General features: G+C 46.4%; 1 protein-coding gene across 3 annotated transcripts in view; it reads right to left on the bottom strand.

Annotated features, from left to right (window-relative positions):
* pde3a (phosphodiesterase 3A, cGMP-inhibited) overlaps nucleotides 1–20,831 on the bottom strand; it is a 103,909-nt gene that overhangs the window by 21,599 nt on the left and 61,479 nt on the right. For all 3 annotated transcript variants that reach the window (XM_064342823.1, XM_064342820.1, XM_064342822.1), the window contains exons 2-3: nucleotides 19,403–19,453; nucleotides 5,348–5,608 (exon numbers count right to left, since the gene is read on the bottom strand). In XM_064342823.1, the coding sequence (XP_064198893.1) occupies nucleotides 5,348–5,608; nucleotides 19,403–19,453 (312 nt within the window). The remainder of the gene's footprint in view (nucleotides 1–5,347; nucleotides 5,609–19,402; nucleotides 19,454–20,831) is intronic.

The following is a 20,831-nucleotide window of genomic DNA, read 5'->3' on the forward strand; positions in this document are numbered from 1 at the left end:
CCCGGTCCACCCCTCGCCTCCCTCTGGATGTTCCAAAGCGAGATGGGTATCTGAAAAACCCCAGTGTGAGAAATGGCTTAATGGCAACTGCGGCCTGTGATGGATAATTGCTTTCCATTAGAACCACCGGGGTGAAGTTGAACAGGGTACATGCAGCAGATGGGAGAAAACAAACAGCTGTTTGTTGTGCTGCTGCAGAAACATCTCTGCTTCCACGGGCTTTGTCGTTACTACTCCATCAATCACAGCCTTCAGGGGGATAAAACAACAGCCTCTGCAGAATAAAGATGTGCCAGATACATTTTTGCACTTATTTATGCACATACTTACAGACACATATGCTCAGATATGCATTTTGTGGTTGGGTTTGGTGTTTGATGTTTCTCAATGTTGCTCCACACAATATATCACCAGCCACTGGGAGCCATTTTGGTGTGTGGGAACCGTTATTATTTAAGAGGGTTTATCGTTTCTCACACACAATATGTAACATTACAGCCACTCAGTAGAACTGGCTGCAGTCCTGCGTTCTCGTGAGAGGTGACCTGCTGAATGATGAGCTAATTTTGTCTGAAATGAAGCCACATACAGCGCAGCACCATTTTGAATGCTGTGTGTGTGTGTGTGTGTGTGTGTGTGTGTGTGTGTGTGTGTGTGTGTGTGTGTGTGTGTGTGCCTTGTGGATATGTGTGTGTGTGTGTGTGTGTGTTCTGGAAAGCACTGTCAGGACACACTTAAATTAAGAGTGCCTTGGCTGATATTTGAGACCAATTTTGTTGTCTGGGATAATAGCAATTCATGACATTTCATATTTGGCAGTGCGGCATTGTGGGTAAAATGTTTGCAGGTTTGATTCCCAAGTTGAGGAACGTACTTAACCTGGATTGTTACTGCAAACGGACAAGTAGCTCTGGATAAGGGTATCAGCTAAACATATACAAATAATATTACTTTAGTCTGTGGTTTGTGCAAATGATTTTGTGGAATAGAGCCACAGGACGTTCCAACAATAAAAGGGTTGCTGCACAAACAGAGGAGAGATTACCACAGGCAACGGGTGCATGTAATATTAAATGTACTCATCACTGTGATTAATAAGGTGACAACCTTATTGCACAGACTGTAGCTTCTGTCTGTCTGCAGTTCATACTTTACTTAACTGAGATCAGACACCATCACGAAAATATAGCAATTATAAACCAATCAAAGTGGCATTACAGAGAACAGAGCTTGGACCTCACAGGCAGACTACTGCTCTGTGCTTTCCCAAACATTGCAGCCATACCTTTGACCTGCTCTAACTGCACTCATGCCTTTCCTGTCACACCTGAGCAGCCCCTGATATACCTCTGATGACCAAAAACCACTCGGAGGTCACGCCAAGGTCCTTGCTTCATAGCTGCCCGAACATGCAATATTACAACCAATCTAAGGGATGGTGTTGGAATACGTGCATCAGGACTCCGTATGTTGCCATATTTGCCAATGTCTTGTATTTGTCAATTAATTATTTGCTACAGTAGATGTGCAGACTGGCTGAAGGATGGCTAGATGGACAGAAAGTTAAGCAAATGAATGGATAATCTTATCAATAAATATGCATTTCTGAATCTGGCAGATGTGATAAACTAAAAAAGGAAGAGGAGAGACACGCCTGTCCTAAACAGCACCATGTCCAGTGATGTGAATCAGACTCAGAAGGGGGCCCAACCTCTCCTGAACCCCAGGATAACTCCTGGTGCTCCCCATGGCTTTGCTAGTCTGACACAGCCAGTTCCCAAACACCACAATGGCTTGGAAAATTGTAGTTAACTGTAGCTGGCAAGGAACAGCTAAGCTGAGGGACAACTGGCAAAAAAAAAAAAAAAAAAAAAACACGTACGTCATAAAGAATACCAAGGAATAAGCCAATTCAAGTCTGCATCTGATCTCACACAGTTGTGACAATATTCCCACACACAGAACCAGCGCCTGCACAGAGCCTGTTCAACATTAATCCACATTAGTTTACCTAAATGGCGTTTACATTCGAATATTATGTTTCACAAATTCAATATAATAGCGTGTCCTGTGCCTCGTCTTTCCTTCTCTGTTCACCCTCACGGAACCCAGGGAAAAATGCAAAATAAACTAATGAAGGAAAAACAAGCCAAAACACACCAAAAGTGTTTCAGCTCCCCCTCTCTATCCCCCCCCTCTCTCTCTCTTGCTCTCTCTCTCTCTCTCCATCGATCTACCTCCGGTCTCAGACACCCACTGTGGGCAGAAGCACACTTTTAATCACAGGGCTGATTATTTAACACAGCCCAGGTGCGTGCACTTACCTAACCAGTGGGCATAGCCTCAGATTGCCCTTATTGCCTCGCCCAGGCCGAGCCCCTGCCACAGCATCTCCGCTCGCCCAGCTGCCCTCTCTCTACAGGTGCCTAATAGGCCTGTGGAGCTCCAATGAGGTGTGCCCTGCTGACTGAAACTATCTCTATCTCTTCCCAAGAGACACTATGGCCAAGTGCATAACATACCCCCCCACCCCCCGAACACACACACACAGGACCCACAGCGGCAACTGCAGCCGGAATAATCCAGGTTGAATCCGGCCCTGGGGTTCTTAACTGCTCTCCGAACAACTGGCTTAACCATTGTGGCCACTTGGATAGCCTGGCCAAGCGCATCATTTCAAGACGGTGCGAAATCCATCGCTGTACACAGAAGAGGCAGGCTCTGCGTTTTCCCACCAAATGTGCCTGCACTGCTCCCGAAGCCAGGTGAACCACTGCCTCCTTCTGACAAAAGGGCAAATGTGATTGAGAAAAGTCCAATATTCGAGACTGTGTGTTTTTTTCCCAGGCAGAGAAAAGATGGAGAAGCTAAAGCTCTTGAATAATAACAGTCTTGGTGCTCGTTTCATGAAGCTGAGTGGGGCGCACGTGGATTTAAAAATAGCAAGATTAACACTCCAGAGGTAGCCTCGACTGGGTGGCCGAGCTAGCCAATCAGCCTTTAATCAGACACGAGAAAAGCGAGGAGGAATTCCGTTCGGCAGTTATTTCTCCCATCAAAAGTTGCATTCAGATACTTTCAGGTTTTCCAAATCCAAAACCCTTCCCCTAACCTTTTACACTGCTCATTTTCCAGAGACTTGGTGTTGACACAGCTGTGGAAATGAAACAAAGAGCACCACTCAAAAAACGAGACACGCTCCTTTTTTCCTCACTAAAACTGTAAAATCTACCCCCCCCCCCCCTCCTTCACTGGGAAAGCGCCTGCAGGCAAGGAGTTAAGCAGTTTGGTTATTGGGGATGGGGGGTGTGCAAAAAACCATAAATAAACAATCTGTGTGCGATTGGTTCCAGTGCAAGATAAACTGGGAGATAGCCTGACCGTATCCATGGTGACACAGAAAGGTCTTGATTTAAAGCAGAGGTCTGGGGGGGGGGGGGGGAGGGGGGGGGCTTAGCTAAAGGACGTCATCATCTGGGAGAATGCACTCATAGGAAGGGAGGGGTGCAAAACCACATGGATCCAGGAGGGATCTTGAAAAAGGCAGGAAGAAATCCATAAAAACTTGTCATATCCTGGGACGTATTGATCCAGGAGATGTACATAGAAGTTTCTTTTCTGTTAAACTAAAAACCTTGTATAAATACTTGTTTCCCAGCAGACATCTGTTTTTGCTCACTTTAGTCAGCTTGCAGAGTTCAGTGATGACTTCATGAGCACACCTGCAGCTATCCTATGCGCTATCTTGTCTTGAGAGCGACAGTACGATCACTCATAGAATAGAGCGGAAGAAATTTCCCTTGCTGAGAATTTGTGTTCAAGTACATTGTGAATTCAAGTACTTTTTAGCAAAATCAGAACAAAATATAAAGCAAAATATATTACACTGTATATTATGCATATACATTGTGAGGATTTATTTTGTGAGGATTACATACTTACTTTTCTGAACTAATGGATCTTGAAGCAATGGACAGGTCTATAATTAAAACTGGGTAATAATGTGCAATAATGAAAAAAAATGTTCTTTAAAAAAGGGTGTTTTTTTCAGAATGAGCAAGGAAAGGCTTTAGAGAATGCAGAGTACATGTGGTTCTCTATTCAGTGTTATAAAAGGAAGAAAAAAGTTATTTTTACAAACAAGGCAGAGAATGCATCACCCATGCAGGGACGGGATATTTTTGTCAGAATAAACCTGAGATCTTATAAACAAAATGAATTATTCTATTGAATAACACTGCTGAATTCATAAAGAATAATATCCCGATGTAAGAAGTAAAAATGCATCCGAGTCACTGCTTCAGATGTGTTCCCAGTTCATTACATGCTTGCTTCAACCGAAGACTAAAGCTGGGCTTCAGACAGAAAGCACTGATGCGTGGGGGCCGGGGTTATTCAGAGCTGATTTGGACGTTAAACTGAATGAATCCTGCACGCGCCGGGGCAGGGGCTCGGGTACTGATTCACACAGGGCCGGAGGAGGACGCCGAGGCAGGGCTCCATTTTGGCTCTGACCCCCCCGCAGCGTCCCGAGCGTGGCTTTATTTAGTCTCACCTATGCTCTGAGCGGCGGCATGCATTTTTTAAAGTGGTGCGCTGTAAAACATTAAACGTGCTTTGCGGCGCCGTGCGTCATTCGCTGCTACATTAGACCCTGACACGCTACCGCGGCGACGGGGCCGGGCGGCCGGGGCGGTAAAAAACAGGGGGCGGAGCCGGAGCCAGGCGGGCTTTATACACGTGACTCCGCTCCTGAAAACAGAGCCACTGGAGAGGAAACAGGCGAAACAAAAAAAACGATCGAAAAAGCCCGGCGCTGACCTCAGCAGCGCGGGGGGGGTGGGGGTTTGAGGACCGAACACCGCCCCCCCCACCTCCCCCCAGCCGCCCACCCCCCACCCCTCGGGCCACGTGTCCAGGACCAGGAGCCAGGCCATGTGTGCAGAGCAGAGGAGTGTGCAAACGCACCAAAAAAAATACAGCAAACAAGATGATGCAGATGAACGGGCACACGCACATCTTCCAGCTCAGGGGTCAGACGCAGACAGCCTGGCCACCGTGCGAGTGACAGCCGCTCGGCGCTATCATCTCTTTACACCACTGCGCCGGTTCCCCAACAGAGAACACTGCGTCCGAAATACAGAGCGCTGAACGCAATTTGGCAGAATCCCCAAAAACATTGTTGCACTTGGACGTAGCGCCACTCACAAGCTTTTACCCAGCACCATGACAACTCTTAATATTTACCAAGCTGTGCTTTTCGCTAATGTCCCAACCCAGTGGCCAGCCGAGGGGAACGTAAGAATACTGACAGCCCCGGCTTTCCCATGATGCAGTGCGGCCGTACCTTTGGGATGGCCAGCTTCTCGCCCTTCTCGGGTCCCTCCTCGGAGTCGGAGCAGGTGTAGGCGTCGCTGAAGGAGCCCGGGAGGTTGGCGCGGGGCCGATGCAGGGGCTGGAAGGTGAGCTGGGTGCTGAGCAGGTTGCTGACGGCCCGCAGCGAGCTGCAGGTGTTGGGGGGCAGGGAGGGGTCCGCCAGCAGGTCGGTGATGAGCCCGTGGGCCTCTCCCATCACCGCTATGTCCACTGTCACGCTGGTGCCCAAGGACTGCGAGAGAAAGAGAGAGAGAGAGAGAGAGAGAGGGGGGGGAAGGGAGGGAGGGAGGCACAGATGAACAGACTTAGCTCACCTTCACAAGGCTGGCATGACGGTGAACTGACGCAGGGAGTGACGCTGCCCCCTGTGGGCTGCTGTGTGTGCGTTTGGAAATCTAAACCGCACAGCGGGAGAGAGAAAAGAAGGGAGATAAGGAGGGCAAGTGAGATAGAGAGAGAGAGAGAGAGAGAGAGAGAGAGGGAGAAAGGCAGAGAGAGAGAGAGAGAGAGAGAGGGAGAAGGCAGAGAGAGAGAGAGAGAGAAAGAGGGAGACTAATCTCCTCCGCAATTCACCTCCGATTCAGCAAGACTGACGCAAATAGTGTGAGAGACTTAAAGAGACAGAGAGCGCGAGGGGGGAAATGGCCCTGCTAGCGTGTGAGCGAGAGAGAGACAGGAAAGAGAGGTGCTTCATGTATATTGTATGAATGTAGTGAGAGGGAGACAGAGAAAGAGAGAGAGAGAGAGGGGGGAGACGGAGGGAGAAGTATGTGTATGTTAAAGACTGGTCTGCATCGTATGTGCGTGTGTTTCAGCTGAAGCTTCACAGAACACGGAGCATCAGACTGAAAGGGAGCATCTGCAGCAAGACTCAGGAGCAGCTGCCCACTCTCTTATTCATTCACGAAACGGTCGTTATCATTATACAGTATTTCTCAGCCGTTTATATGATTTTTATCAATGAAATTGAGAAAGTATAGGACAAGCGAGCTGCCTCTCAAAGCCCGAACGAGAGGATTTCAAGGGCGAGTGTGCACACAAGCTTTTCCCCGTGCCTTTTTTAACAAGTCGGTTCCATGAAGCGAGACCGCGCGGACGGCTCTGCTAAGCCCAGCCGCTGCGTCCGTAGGCGCGCCGCCCTTCCCCTCTCTGATAGGAGCGTAATTCTGGCCCGGCGAGTTATTCCCCGAGCGGTTCTCACGGCGACCAGATGTGCCACGGACTGTTTCGCCATTCCGGGTCGGACTCTGAAGCTGAATCAGCTCAAAGAACTGGGAAGGTCCTTCTGCTCACCCCAGCACCCACCTACAGTCCACCAGTCTTCCTACAATCGACAAACACTTCCATCCATTCAGTATCTAAAAAAAATGGACTTATACTACTCGCCATACTGAGTTTAGAGAAGCCATTAACTTGAAAATGGACAATGAAACACAAAATCTCTGTGTTATGTCCTTGTGGGTACACTCCCTTGTTTTGGACCTGCTCCACCCGACACTACAGATAATTCTGCCGTGAAATCCCATTCTGAAAACATCATCCAGTGGGCCACACAGCAAAATGTTGAGTGTTAAATCTACTCTTACAGAGTACATATGGTCCCCACTGGACTCATATGTACTCTGTTAGAGCTGAATTAACACTAGACATTTTACTTCACGCTCAAAATATCACATAACCTCATCACCACCTCCCTCTCTCACTACGTCTACGGTTCTAATGACACCACAATCAGGCAATCACATTTTATTTATAAAGCACATTTTACAGTTTACTCTCTGGCCTAAACCCACACAAAGCAAGCCAGAGGTGACAGTGGGAATGAAAAACTCCATGGAAGACACGTAGGAAGAAAACAAAGCCAGTCAGTTTCGGGCGGGTCGTATGAAGCACCCGAAGGGGGCGGTCCAGGGGGCGGAGTGGCACACTAGGAGCGGTGGACACACATTTATTTTAGCATTTCAAGCCAAAGGGCTACGGCAGAGCTCATCTAGCATCCAGCCTCGAGCCTTGAGTGACAGAAGCCTCCTCCACACTAAGCGCTCTCACTGACGTGCCAATTACAGTCAGCGGTTCTCTTACTTAAGTCCTTGCTCATTTTCCCTTCGGTCACACAGATTCCATGTGGCCACTTATCAGGATAGCTTGGCAGGCAGGATGATCGAACCGGAGCCACAGAGAACCAAGCGGGCTTTATTAGGTTACGAGGAAACAAAACCTGGCAGAGAACTATCACCCTTCTCTCTGCTTCATTCTGAAATATGCAGCGCGCCTGCTGTTCTCACTTGTGCCAGCGCTGCAACAAGGAACCGCAAAAATGAACTGGAATAAGCGTATCTAACTCTTAACTCTACTTGTGCTGATTCTCTACCGTGCGGGATCTTACTTGATAAAGTAACAGGCTTTGCGCAGCAGACTTTCTGTCCTGTGTGACTTAAGCACAGCACAGCCAGAGACCGAGCCTGCTACCGAGAGCAGTGATCTCTGACACGTCCAAAACAAACTTCCAAGTCAAATTTCAGTCCCTGGTAATTACATGATTTCCCCGTGATGTCAACCTTAGTGACCGCACTCATTATCCAGCCGCCTCAGCCAACTGCCGCTGGTCAGCCGGTGGGCGGACTGGCATCCTGTGACTGCGAGGGATGTTTGCGGAGGACGTAGGGCAGCTTTAGCACGGAAACGTGAGATCCAGGAAGAGGAGTGGGCTGAACATCACGCAGCCTGTCGCTGAATCGAGGCCACGGTGGCCACCGGCTCAGAGGCTGGACACCAATCAGCTACGGCTCTCTGAAACTCTTACGTCAATCTAATACTGATAATAAGTTTTATTTTTGTTGTGATGACCACCTCCACCACCACCACCACCACCACCAACTGTCATTTTATCAATTTAAAATAATGCTGGCGTCGGACAAACTGCATTTTGCAGAGCAGATTCAGAGAGAGAGAGTACGACAGAGCAGGTCAGTGGTGACTCACCCACTTTTTACACCCTTCTCCGTACGAGCGACTCAGAGCGGCTAAATCACTGACCGCACACAGACACTGACGGCGACTGACAATCGGGGCCCGATTCTGGAGCCTGGCCGAGCGTGACCACTTCCCTCATTAACGGCGTCCTTCCTGCGCGTCCGCCCGCCGCCCCGCGTCTGCGCGGACTTTGATCCGCGGCGGTTATTTTCGGAGCCGAAAAGGGGCGAGAGGGAGCCGCGAGCTCGGGCTGGGGCTCGGCGGGCGAGGAAGGCACGACGCGGGGAGAGAGGCGGAGTCTCGGTGCGCGTAATCGCCACGCCGACCTACTTTACCCACAGACTGCGCCGCTCGTTCCACGGGCTGACCTCGCGGATTCAGGTCCTCAATAACCTTACGGCCGCTGACAATCGGCTAAAAATGGAGTAGATGAGTCACGCTGGTATTTTTTCCCCCTCCCCACCTCTCTCCTCTCCGTCTTCACCGCACACTGGTGTATTTCAGCGAGGATACCAATTCATTCATACCAGTTAATTCATAAATTAGTACGTGTTTTTTTCGACAAGGCGCTCACACACGGACACATACGCGCTCGCTGACACGCACATGCACACACTCACGGACACGCGCACACACACACACACACAAGCACACACACACACACACACACACACGCACACAGCGATGAGGTGTTAGCTGCATCATCACAGAGATCAATGTGTCCTTGTTTGACTTTCCAGTTTTTGTAAACAAGCATGGCTACAGCTGCATGAACAGGCTAGATATGCTGTAACTGACTATACAGTAGCTGTTCAGACAGGGTGGCAGTAACACACAAGAGCTGCTATAACTGTTAAAACAGAGTGCTACTCTCATAATCGGCTAGAACAGCTATAACAGACTGGTGTTGTCATAACAGGCTTGAGCTATTGGGACAGGATAAGGTTACTGGAACAGTGTCGGAAATGTTGGAACAGTCAAAGCTTAAGCAGCACAGGTGAACACCAGGTCTGGTTCAGCTCATGACTGAATGATAAAGGTTATAGGAAACTCCACTGCTCTGCTGTTTGTTGTCAAGCTCCAAGATTCACCTTTCCTTACTCTTCTTGTCATTTTTTTTTTTCTTGAGTCCAGTTCCCGGGCTGATTTCTCTCTTGATTTGCTATGGTTGGATCCTGTTTGGGTTTCTGCTTACAATACAACTGCTAGCCAGTGACTAGTTTGATTTCCAAGAGCTCATTAATCGGCCCATTGGATGCAGTGAGCAAGAAAAGGAACAGGCACAGCTTAAAGACTTTGACTGCTGTCGTGGTGAATCCCCTCATTAACACAGTTCTGTGGTAAAACATGTCAACTGCTCTCCCATTAAATGAGAGTCTGGGAGGCAGTGGGGGAGACAACTGTTTTCATAGATGCTTAATAGCAGCAAACAATAGCATATAAAATACAAGAAGTTATAGACTCATTGACAAAGAAATACTATACAAAAACAAGACCACAAAAACACTTCTAGTTGTGAAAAATCACACAAGCCCTGTGATATGTGTATAGTGCATTGATTAACTGTCAAGACCTTTGAATCTTGCAAGCAAGCTCATTAGTACCATGTGTGCTTGGATGTGTTTATTCCTAGCTACAGCATAACAGAGTAGAACAGTATCATGTACCCACACTTAAATAAATATGAATTCAGCATATTCTCGGCCTGGATCATAAAGAAAAAAAAACAACAAGCACATGTTCCTTATCAGAAAAGCATTTCAGAGAACATTTTTCCCTTCTTCGCTGAGTTGAACAAAACTGTGGTCAAGAAATCATATAATTAATAATGCTTGTCACTAATGAGCCTGGATCGAGTGAAAACCACAGAGGCAACGTTCTGATGATTGGTTTTGGGGAACTTGGCAGCCTCCATGAACCCAAAGACATGTGTAGCATGTGTGCGCTGGCTATCATAATTAAGAGTTATATGGGGGAAAGGCAACTGTTGCTTTCATGCAGTGATATACCATGTTATCCTGGAGATAAGCATTCACTCTGGTAGGACTATTCCAGCCACAGTATGTCCTCCCAGTTTCATTTTTCTGATCTCTAAATGCATGTCACACTTGATTCTGACCTCAAAGGACAAAATACTTAATTCATACTGGTTTGGTGAAAAACATTATTTTTTGTATTCTTTGAATTTTCAAGTCTCCTAGAAGTACCTGACTGGCAGTCATTGACTTTACAATCTCACGACCTTACGGTATAATACTGTATAGTTAGGGTGGAAATTCAGTATTTCTTTTGTGAAATTTCTCTGATTTTTTAAGCTATAATTATTGCAATGAAGGTGCTTTTATTTCTATAGATCATTTTCTGTGCAGTATTTCCAAAAAAGCACACGTTTTTAAATTACTCATGTGGACACAAATTCTTGCCAGTGTTAGTTTAACACAATGAGAGAGGGCCAGATTCAGTCGAGCAGTGCATGCTGAACCACACTAAGCTACACGTGTGAAAAATAGTTTCATTCTGTTTTTGTTCTTTGCTCTTTAAAAAAACCACTAATGGATAATCACCTCACAGTGTTCGGGCTTGAAAAAACCTCAGACTTCATTGAATTTGTTCCTTAGAATCAAAAGAAAATGGCGCTTGCATCTGATCTGAACTGAATATGGACATGGGCAGGATTAAATGGCTGCTTGTAATCTGCAATGTGATAAGATGACATACGAGTGTGACACTATTGGATTCACCGACCCATGATACCGGAAAGCCCTTCAAGAACCATTTAAGTGTCATATAATGGGATGCCTGTCCAATCACGCGCCTGTGCAGGACAAGAAAATCACAGTGGCAACCTATCAGCCTCTCCAGGAGGGAGATTGATTGAACCAGGAGAGACAGATTGTGACAGTGAGCAGAGGGGGGTGGGGGGGGGGGGGGGGGGGACCGTGGGGGGGAGAGACATGAGGCAGAAAGGAGAGAATGGAGGGATTTCTAAAGTAAGCAGCAGAAGTGGATTGCAAAGCTACACCCAATGATGTAATAAAGACCAAAAAAATTAAAAAAACTTTAACAGTATAAGCACACGTATATGATACGTTACTGTTGGGGGCAGAAGGGACCAGGGACCAGGGTCTCCAAAATGGTTATTTATAGCCCCCCCACATAGTTCCAAAACAACATTTAAATATTTTTTCTGAAAATTATTCAAAAATTAAATGAAAACAGATTATTTAGACAAGCCTTTTCAATATTTTCATTTAAATAAAAATGCCAAAATTACCGAAACGTCACATTTGATTAATGATGTGTATCTGTCTTTGTCTGCTGTAGCATGCTGGTTGTCAAGGGAAACCAGGTTTTTCAAACTCTAATATTAGCTAAAATGTATAGAATAGAATATTTTACAGTCAAGAATTTTTACAGTCACTCTTCCCATCACCCCCTTGTGCTGAGACCCTAGCTTAGCCCCGAGAGAGTGGAGACTGAAACTTTCTGTGATTGGGCATTACTGGACACACACACACACACACATGCGCATACACGCACACATGCGAACACACACACACATACATATATGCACATACACATGCACACTGCACACACACACACACACACACACACATACGCATATACACACACATGCACACACACACACATGTATACGCACATGCACATGCATGCATGCACATGCACACACACAGACACACACACAGACTCACTGAGCCAAAAAACACTCCCTGGTAGTACTATTCCACTTGAAAGCCTGCTCCACTCTTGGCCTAAATGTTTTTTATGGTTGAATGGGATGCAACTGTAATTGTGTACAATTACATGCACAGTTCAGGGTAGAGAGCATCCCAGATTAATCGATACAGTTAATGGGCGAAAGAGTCTTTCCAAAAACAGCTGGCTGATATAATTCAAAATGCACTGTGTCGTTCATTCACATTTGCAAACACTTCATTGGTTCAACATGCTTGATTTAATTGGAATAAGTACCTATAGTTTAGCTGCCAAGTTCAATTATTTTATAAGGAGTTGGCTTCATAAACCTTCTTTTTTCAGGATAAGAAATGGTGACATAGCATTCGTAGCAGTCACTTTTGTAGTATGCCACTTGTACACTTCACATCTGTGGACAAATTCATCGATAAGGGAGTATGTAAATGACAAATTCATCTGCCAATGAAGATACTGCCTTGAAGCTCCCCGGTTGTTCCTCTAGAACTTTAATGGCCTGCCAGAGGTGATTATTGAGAGCGGAGCTTCGGGGAAGTTCTTCTCAGATTAAAATTGCATAGCCCTGATAACAATATAAACCATGACATGATATATTAATGAAAGTCCACAGATGCTCAGTTGTATTTGCTCGCTTTTCAGCAACCTGGTGACGTGGAGCAAATGAACCAGACCCACTGTCCTCCCTCCATCTTGCAAGCCCGGATGTGATGTACCACGATAGTTTATTTCGCTATCGTATTATTAGGACAGGAGAAACAAAGCAATATAAAAATCCCGCCCAGTAAAAATATTTACTGGGAAAAGGTCAGTCCAGTTGACCCCTGACACACGGCCACCCCAAACTCCTAGGAAACGTGGTTTATTTTTTCTGTGGTCGTATGCTGCTTCCTGCTTCCGTCATGCAGTTCTGCTGCTGTGGAGCAGGTCTGGGAGTGGGGGGGTGGGGGAATGGGGGTGGGGGGGGGGTGCGTGATCTTTCTGAAGGAGCTGTGGCTGGGGTCTGGAGACAGCAGGCAGAGCAGAGGGCTCCTGGCCCCTTCAACCCAGTAAACCAAACGGGCAGGTAAAACGGGGTCCCAGCACTGGGAAAGGGTCCAAAGGAGGGGACCCCGAGACGCCGGGGAGCCTGTCGAACGTCTCCCTTCTGCCCATCTGTCACTCTGTTTGGCCCATCGGCCCCGGGCTCACAGTGGAATGTGCAGTAATAAGGCTTTTCCCTGATTATCCTGAGCAGAGCTGCTCAGCGGAACCCTCCGGCAGCTTCATTAAGAAAGCCAGAGGAAGCCAGAGGGACTCTGGGTCAAACTCAACAGAAACTTGATGACGCACCAAAGAAATCTTCCAAAATAGTAGTCGCAGCCTCTGAACACTGTCCAGTTCCCCCCCCCCCTTCACCATTTAGATGATAAAATATTGATAATATTCCATAAGCAACACGCTTCTGTGTCTGGTAGCCATCCTTTTGCTCTTTGTATGTCTGGTGCCAATAAAAAGAGTTCAAGTAGTGCTTACACGCAAGACATTAAGCATACATCCCATTATTTGCTCAATCCAAAGTTAAGGATGGAAAGCCCCGTAGCATTTGGAGAGAATGTCCAGCCCATGCCAGCTCCTTGGCGTGCCAAAATATGGCCACTGCGACGGGGGGAAGGCAACCCGCAGGGGCGGCGAGAAACGCAGAGCCTTCAGCGAAGGTGCGTCAGCGTCTACGCGCCACCGTCAGCGCCCCGCGCGGCGAAGTTCCACCGCGCCATTAAAAAACCATTACGCCATTTCGTAGCGCCAAGAAGCAAACGTCCAGGCTCGGAGAAATCGCGCGTGACACAAGAGAACTGCGTTAGAACTGCAAACGCGGCATTTCCTGCGCGCTTGTTAAAAATAAACAAAATTACCAAAAAAAACCGCCGCAACATTCTTGCCGAGCGGCATCTCGTTTTCTTGGCTATCGTGAGCAATGCTGATAGCTTTCGGTTGTATTATGCGGCAGCGGCTTAGGCTACACACTAGCCTACATTAGCACAGGACTAAACAGTATAAAGGGAGAACGAAATGGTGCACATCCTGTCTTCCTGTTTGTTATACGAGACGTTGAAGGGGCAGCTGCGGACAGCAGGAAGCGTAAATACACAATAAATATAGAGCACACTCCGCAAAGGAGGTCAAGCATCCTGAACAGCCTATCCTGTCTGAGTGGGACTTTTCTCTCTTTTTTCTTCTTTTCTTTCCTTTTTGGATGAAAAGCAATCAAATAGAAAATAAGAAACAAACATCATTTTAAAACCATAAAGCTGATAGAAGCTTTGCCATCTCCATTTGATGATTCCTTTATCTGTTTTTAATCCAAGTGTAGTTCAAGTCAAGACTGAGCACAAGCAGATGATATTTGTCTTAAATTACAATGGATTAAAATCAGCACAATATTGTACTAAAATAAATGTCATTCTGAATGTGTTTAAATACATACCTTTTTTCAGAATTTTTGAATATTAATGTGTTGAAACGTATGGTGACTACTGAGATGCAAAACAGTGGGTAAAAAGGAAATCCACTGTATTAACCAACGATTTCCTCAAAATGAAGATGATGCCATCTCAAGGATTTCCGCATTGCTCTTTGAATCAAATCACCCTGAACAAAATGCATTAAGCCATTCTTCACTTATCTCTTTATTGCATCCTGTGATCATAACATTCCCATATTACCTGGCAGTAATGGACTGCATGCCTTATTTCCTGATGTGTGGTTGCGTGTGTGTGTGTGTGTGTGTTTGTGTATATATGCGTGTGTGTGTGTGTGTGTTTGTGTTTGTGCATGTGTTTGTGTTTTGGTAGGGGTTTGCATGCGTGTGCACAGAATGCGAGAGTGAACAGGGGCACACAATTAGCCCGGGACGTCATCCAAAGATACCAAAATAGTGGTGGTGCTCATGGGATTTTTCCCACAGGGTCAAGTGGTGGACAATCAGAATGGGGCAACTGACAGCAGAGCCCTGACAAAGCAGTGGTGCCAACGCTTTAATCAGGCTCAAGGGGATCAGCCGCCCAGCACTTTCACATTGATTTCAGGTTTTAAAGGGTATAAATCCAATGCCGCAATCTGAGCGTCAGATGCTCGGCCACACTGCTGTCTAATGGCACACTCTACACTGAGGTACATACTGACTGACTGTATCCAGGTAAGTATTCTGGGATTCTTTATGTGCCTGCTCTGAACCTCACAGCATCCCCGACATAAAAGAGCACAGACCTACTTACATTCACTGTTATGACTTCCTTACTCATCAGAGACACTTCATTTCCTCATTTCAAAAACGAAATGTGACACAAGCTAATAACTGTGAGACGTGATAAGTATGTCCCTCACTTTTTTGAGCAGTTCAGAAAGAAATTATAAACAACCTTTCCTTTGCCTTGCTTTCTTTCAATGGCAACACGTCGGCACGTGATGACCGCAATAAAGTCTGTTCACAGAGAACGTGGGTGAACAGAGCCTATTTTATGGTACAAACAAAACTATCCGAGCATATTCTATCGCCATCCTTTTTATATGTTGTAATGAAGTTGTATACAATAATTAGCATGAGCATAAACACCATTCTAATGACAAAAGTGATGTTGGCTATTAAGAAAAACCGCATTAACTATGCTAGATTAAAAAATAACTTTTTTAAGGTGTGGGCACTAAACTGTAATAACCTGAATACTTATATTATTTATATTTATATCATTACTTTATAATATATAGAGAACAGTGAGATTACAAACCATTTGATTGCTCTCACACTCAAGAAAATCACACCTAGGAGGATAAGGCAGGTTCACATAACTTTGAAGTGGTACTCTGTTTATATGGGAATTGCCAGCAAGAAAATGTTGTGAAATGCATTTCGAAAATAATTTGCAATAATTTTGAGAGTGAAACAGCTCACATATCGCTGCTATGAAACGAGCCCCAGGATACTAAGCTAAGCATTTGCACACAAGGCCGGATCGGTGATGAAAATGGAGCCGCAGAGATGGTGTACTGCGTCTACGGGTGAAAAGATCCTAAACACAAAACAGTAGGATTTTATAGCCAGGGCGGGTTACGAGCTGTTGGGCGAGTGATGAGTCATTTGGTGGTGGGACAAGCTGTATGCTCGGGTGATGAATGATGAGCTGCAGACTATGTGAAAACTTCTTTATGTTACTGCATTTTAATATCCCTGTTTTACACAAGTCTGGGTCATTTCGGGGCACTCAATAAACATCACCCTGGACTAAAGTCTTACTTGTGGTTTCGCCATCAGTAGAACAGCAAACATTCGGTAATTAATCGGGGCCTTTTATGGACCTTCACCCAGGTGTTTTGGTGTGACAATGCAACTGCAGCTGAGGCACACGGTGTGGCATATACCTTGAGGGTACACCTGTGACCCCCACCCCCGCTCTTCCCATTATCTCTTCCGAACGAGATGACTCACAAAGACACGATGTCCCAGGGGTTTTTACAATGGCCGCTTCCTCAACGCGCGGAGAATTTATACGACCGCGGATAGGCTGCAAACACTCGACAGGCCGACTTCACAGCAAGCTTCGAGATTAATTACACGTTGTAATTGGCTCTTCCGCCAAAGCCCCCGCACATGTTTAGGCAATGATGTAAACCGATCCGAACTTGCGCAAGGGCTGTTTCCACGTCTTTCGATTTAATGTCCATTTATTTGCTACACTAACTTCATTTTTTTATCTAACATAATTCAATTATAATTAAATAATTAAATGTTTTGTAGCTACACAACTAAAAATGTAAGAAGGGAAATTGAGGCCGTTATTTTAAGGGCTGTGCGTTTCTACGAACCTGGCCCTCCTGCATTTAGGCCAAGATCATCAATTTCTTCTCACTAACACCAGATAACAGTTCAGATGTTTGGGCTCCAAACTCCATTTTCTCAAACAAACTCTCTAAGCACAGCAATGCTCCAAAACCAATGTGTTTTCAATTTAAATTTAAATAGTGCTTTTCACACATAACTTTCCTTTAGATTTGCAATTTAAAGCTTTCACCACAATCCTTATAAAAGAAATGTGGATAGGAAAATTACCCAGCTAATGGGTGCTCATTGGCAAATACAGAGCTGCACAAATCAATAAATCCTGGTCAACAAGCTTAAAAATATTCCGTGATTTGCACATTGAACAAAGTGCTGTGACACGCAGCAAATCTGCCAGATACAGGGTTTATTTCACCAAAATAAATGTATGGGAAGCATCTACAAGATGTGACAAAAAGCTGAGACAGGTCTGAAAGTCAGGATTATTTTTACGAGGGGTCTGTGCACTGACAGAACCAAGATACCGGGTAAAATGTAAAAAATGTCAAGTGTGCTACTGCATCACTTTCTCTCAATCCGTCAACATACAGGATTGAACAGACTGATGCTCCACTTCGTACAAGTTGGTAAAAAACTACCCAATGCTCAAATCCCAGCCTAATTCCAGCAGCAAATACACACTACATGTGTGGAGAGAAGAAGAAATGAGAGAGAGAGAAGTAGAAGTCTGTCAAACCTGAGTTAGATGAATGCCGCTTCCCTTAGGCTGACCCCCGGCAAATTTCAGACGCCCACTGTTCATCATCCTAGCACTGGTGACCCCCAAATAGAGGAGCTTTACTCGTGGGTGACAGCGTCTCAGTTCCTCCTTGCCCGGGACCGCAATGCCAGTGGCTGTGCCAGTACCAGTAGTGGTGGTGACCAGAACATTGCCCACGTAAAACCCGTCCAGCGCTCGAACGCGTGCCAGCTCACTGCCGCCAGCAGCCTCGGACCAGCAGCGCAAGTCCAGTGACACACGCAGCCAAGGAGCCCCTACGCGTGGAGGAGGTGGGTAGCACAGGAAGCAGTTATATTCAAAATAGCCGTTGCTAGGACACAGTAGGGCAAAGAGCAACGCACGAGTCCCACACAATAAATAGTTCTTTGGGCCGATTTTGATGCAACAACCCCACCTTCCTCTTATTCTAACAGTTAATGGCTTGAAAAGGATTTTTTTTTAAAACTGCACCCTGCTCAAAGCTGGGAAACAGACATCTGGCCTCAGGTAAATGTGGCCGACCCATTAGCCTTCTCCCCCTGAAAATAGCCTCCAATCACCCCCGTCAAGGCTCACAGGTCATCAGACTCCTCAGAACATAGACACTTCATCAAAACTGCTTATTATTATACAATAATATACAGACACCATATGGACAATTATAGTCATATAGCTTGGCCATATTTAGAGGACAAATTGCCAGTGCCTATATTCCCATCCTACTGTACTGCCTATGTCTGATAGTGATGGTGACACGTGTATTATAAATGCATTATTGAGTGTTTATTTCAAAAGCCATTGGACAATTCTTTTAAAAATTCCCCCCAAGTTTGAACTTCACTGAATTGCCTCGATATCAGTCTGTGTCTCACTGTGGTCAGGCGTAGGTCCGTAGGTCTTGATTTTGTAAGGCTATCCTCCCGATTCTGTTAAGCAAGCACACGCATTTTCCTGCCCGACACCAGGGACGTGTGATGTCTTGATTTTTTTTGGGGGGGACAGGCTGGCAAATTCAACGGCGACCAAAACGTTCAATCGTTTCCCATTGGGAAAGCGGAAAACCACAGCGTGCGGTGATTTAACTGTGTTTTCCTGCTCCCTGCCGTAAGCTCAGGGCCCTGTGAGGTTTGAGAAGTCTCCTGTCGGGAGCTTCCTCTCCTTGGTTCTCCTCCTCCATCATGTCAACGGGACTTCATCATGGCTTTGGACATACTTGTGGCTCCTTTCGCGTTAATCTAGGCACTCCTGAGTGCCAGAAACTGGACTGATCAGGTCCTCAGGCCTACTACCAAATACCTGAGCCCTCAGTTCAATGTAATTATGTTTATCTATTGCAGTGTACAGCTTTCCTATCATCACTGTGAGCGTGGTAGCATGATGCTAAATAACTTCTGGCTAATGGATCACTGTTGGGCACAATGTAAATACCATGATTTAAGGTAATGTGGCTTTCAGCACTAGTGAGTAAAGTGGGCCTCCATACGCATTAATGTAATGTATGTATGTTGTTCTTCGGGGTAATTGCTAGGCACTATTTTCACTGTGGAAGTATGTGTTTTTCAGCCTGATGGCTGCTCACAGCATTACTGGCTGTGCAGTGAGCGTGTTATTGCTGCTCTGATTGCTCCTGTGACATACATTCAATGCATCGCAGCACATTAGCCCTGCATGTTGCGCTGGATTAGAGCATCTGTCAAACAGATACATAGAAATCCAACAGCGGCGTGCCCTCCTCCCTGGCTTACCTGGGATCCACGAGACCCTCGCTTGTGGTCCCATTCAGACTGGGACAGCATCTGGGGCGGAATGAAGAGCACACACACACACACACACAGACACATGCACCAATACACACACATACACACATACAAATAGAGAGGGAGAGGGAGAGAGAGAGAGAGAGAGAGAATATTAAAATGCATTCCTCATCGCGGTCTGACAAGCACACGCGCAGCCGAGTCTCTCAGCCTGCTACGCTGCACAGTGAGGCTAAAAATAAGCCAATGGGGAAGAAGGAGGGATAAGAAGTGTGTCTTAACTGCTTGCGGTTTTCTCTATTTTGCTTCGCCTCCACTTTCTATGCCGTTCAACAGCGCAAGCTCATAATTCAATTTCACAGTCAGGTTTGCTTTACACAGTCCTCTACGCACAGTCTAATGGGTTCCACGGGGCTGAAAACTGTACGCACTCTAATTAACAGGCAGTACGATCTCCCGCAGGCACGGCGAAGCCATTTTCCACTTGGGCCCGGGACAATGCACAGAGGTTCGGAGGCCGGTCTATCACCCCAAACTGGCTGGGACTCCGTAACCCCCCACCGACTGGAACGTCACGTTCCCCCAGCGTCCCGTGTCGAAATCTCGCCACCCCGTTTCCGAAACGTTACGAAAACATTATTAGGCACGCGCGGGGGGGGCGATCTACGTGGAGGGAAGAAAAAAAAAAAACATAGCGCAGAGATAAGTCCGCGAGACGGAGAACATTTTCCCACAGCGGAGAGGAAGTAAACAAAAGAAAAATGTATTTTCGGTGGCACATCCTACATGTTTAATAGTTTGTGGTCAAACGGTCGTAAATCAGCTCTATCTCGCTGCCGGGGGGGGGGCAAGCCACGGCTCTCGAGCTTTGGCACGGCCCCCCGGGGGATTTGGCCCGAGCCCGTTCGCGAAAACCAAGCGTCCGTAATTCTCTCAAGGAAACAATACACCGTGGCCGTGGTATCGCATCCTGCTCAACGCGCGGTGCGCGGAGTCAGCAGGGCCAGGGGGAGTTTAGATTTTACCCACAGCTCCGCGTTGAATGATTTATCATTAAGTGAAAAGGGGAAGTTGTAACTTGTGCTTATATGGCTAGAAACGTTGGCACAATAGCAGGTATGTAATTTACACTGCTGTTGTGTGATGGAGGAACTGCTTCTCAGTCCACTGCTCATCCATCAGGGCTGTTCATGCTCTGTTATTAAACTGTTAATGTAAATATTTTCACGCTCACATGAACGTGACATCACCACTACTCCACACAGCAATGTGGAGCAGTGGTTAGTGCTGCTCTAACCACTGCTCCACGCTGCTGCCCTGACCACTGATCCACATGCTGTTCTGATCTCTGCTCCATTACATGCCAATTGTATCTGCTAAAAGCATTGGGGGTCAAAGTCACAGGAGAGATGGCAAC

Source organism: Anguilla rostrata, chromosome 7, assembly GCF_018555375.3.
Source record: "Anguilla rostrata isolate EN2019 chromosome 7, ASM1855537v3, whole genome shotgun sequence".
NCBI lineage: Eukaryota > Metazoa > Chordata > Actinopteri > Anguilliformes > Anguillidae > Anguilla > Anguilla rostrata.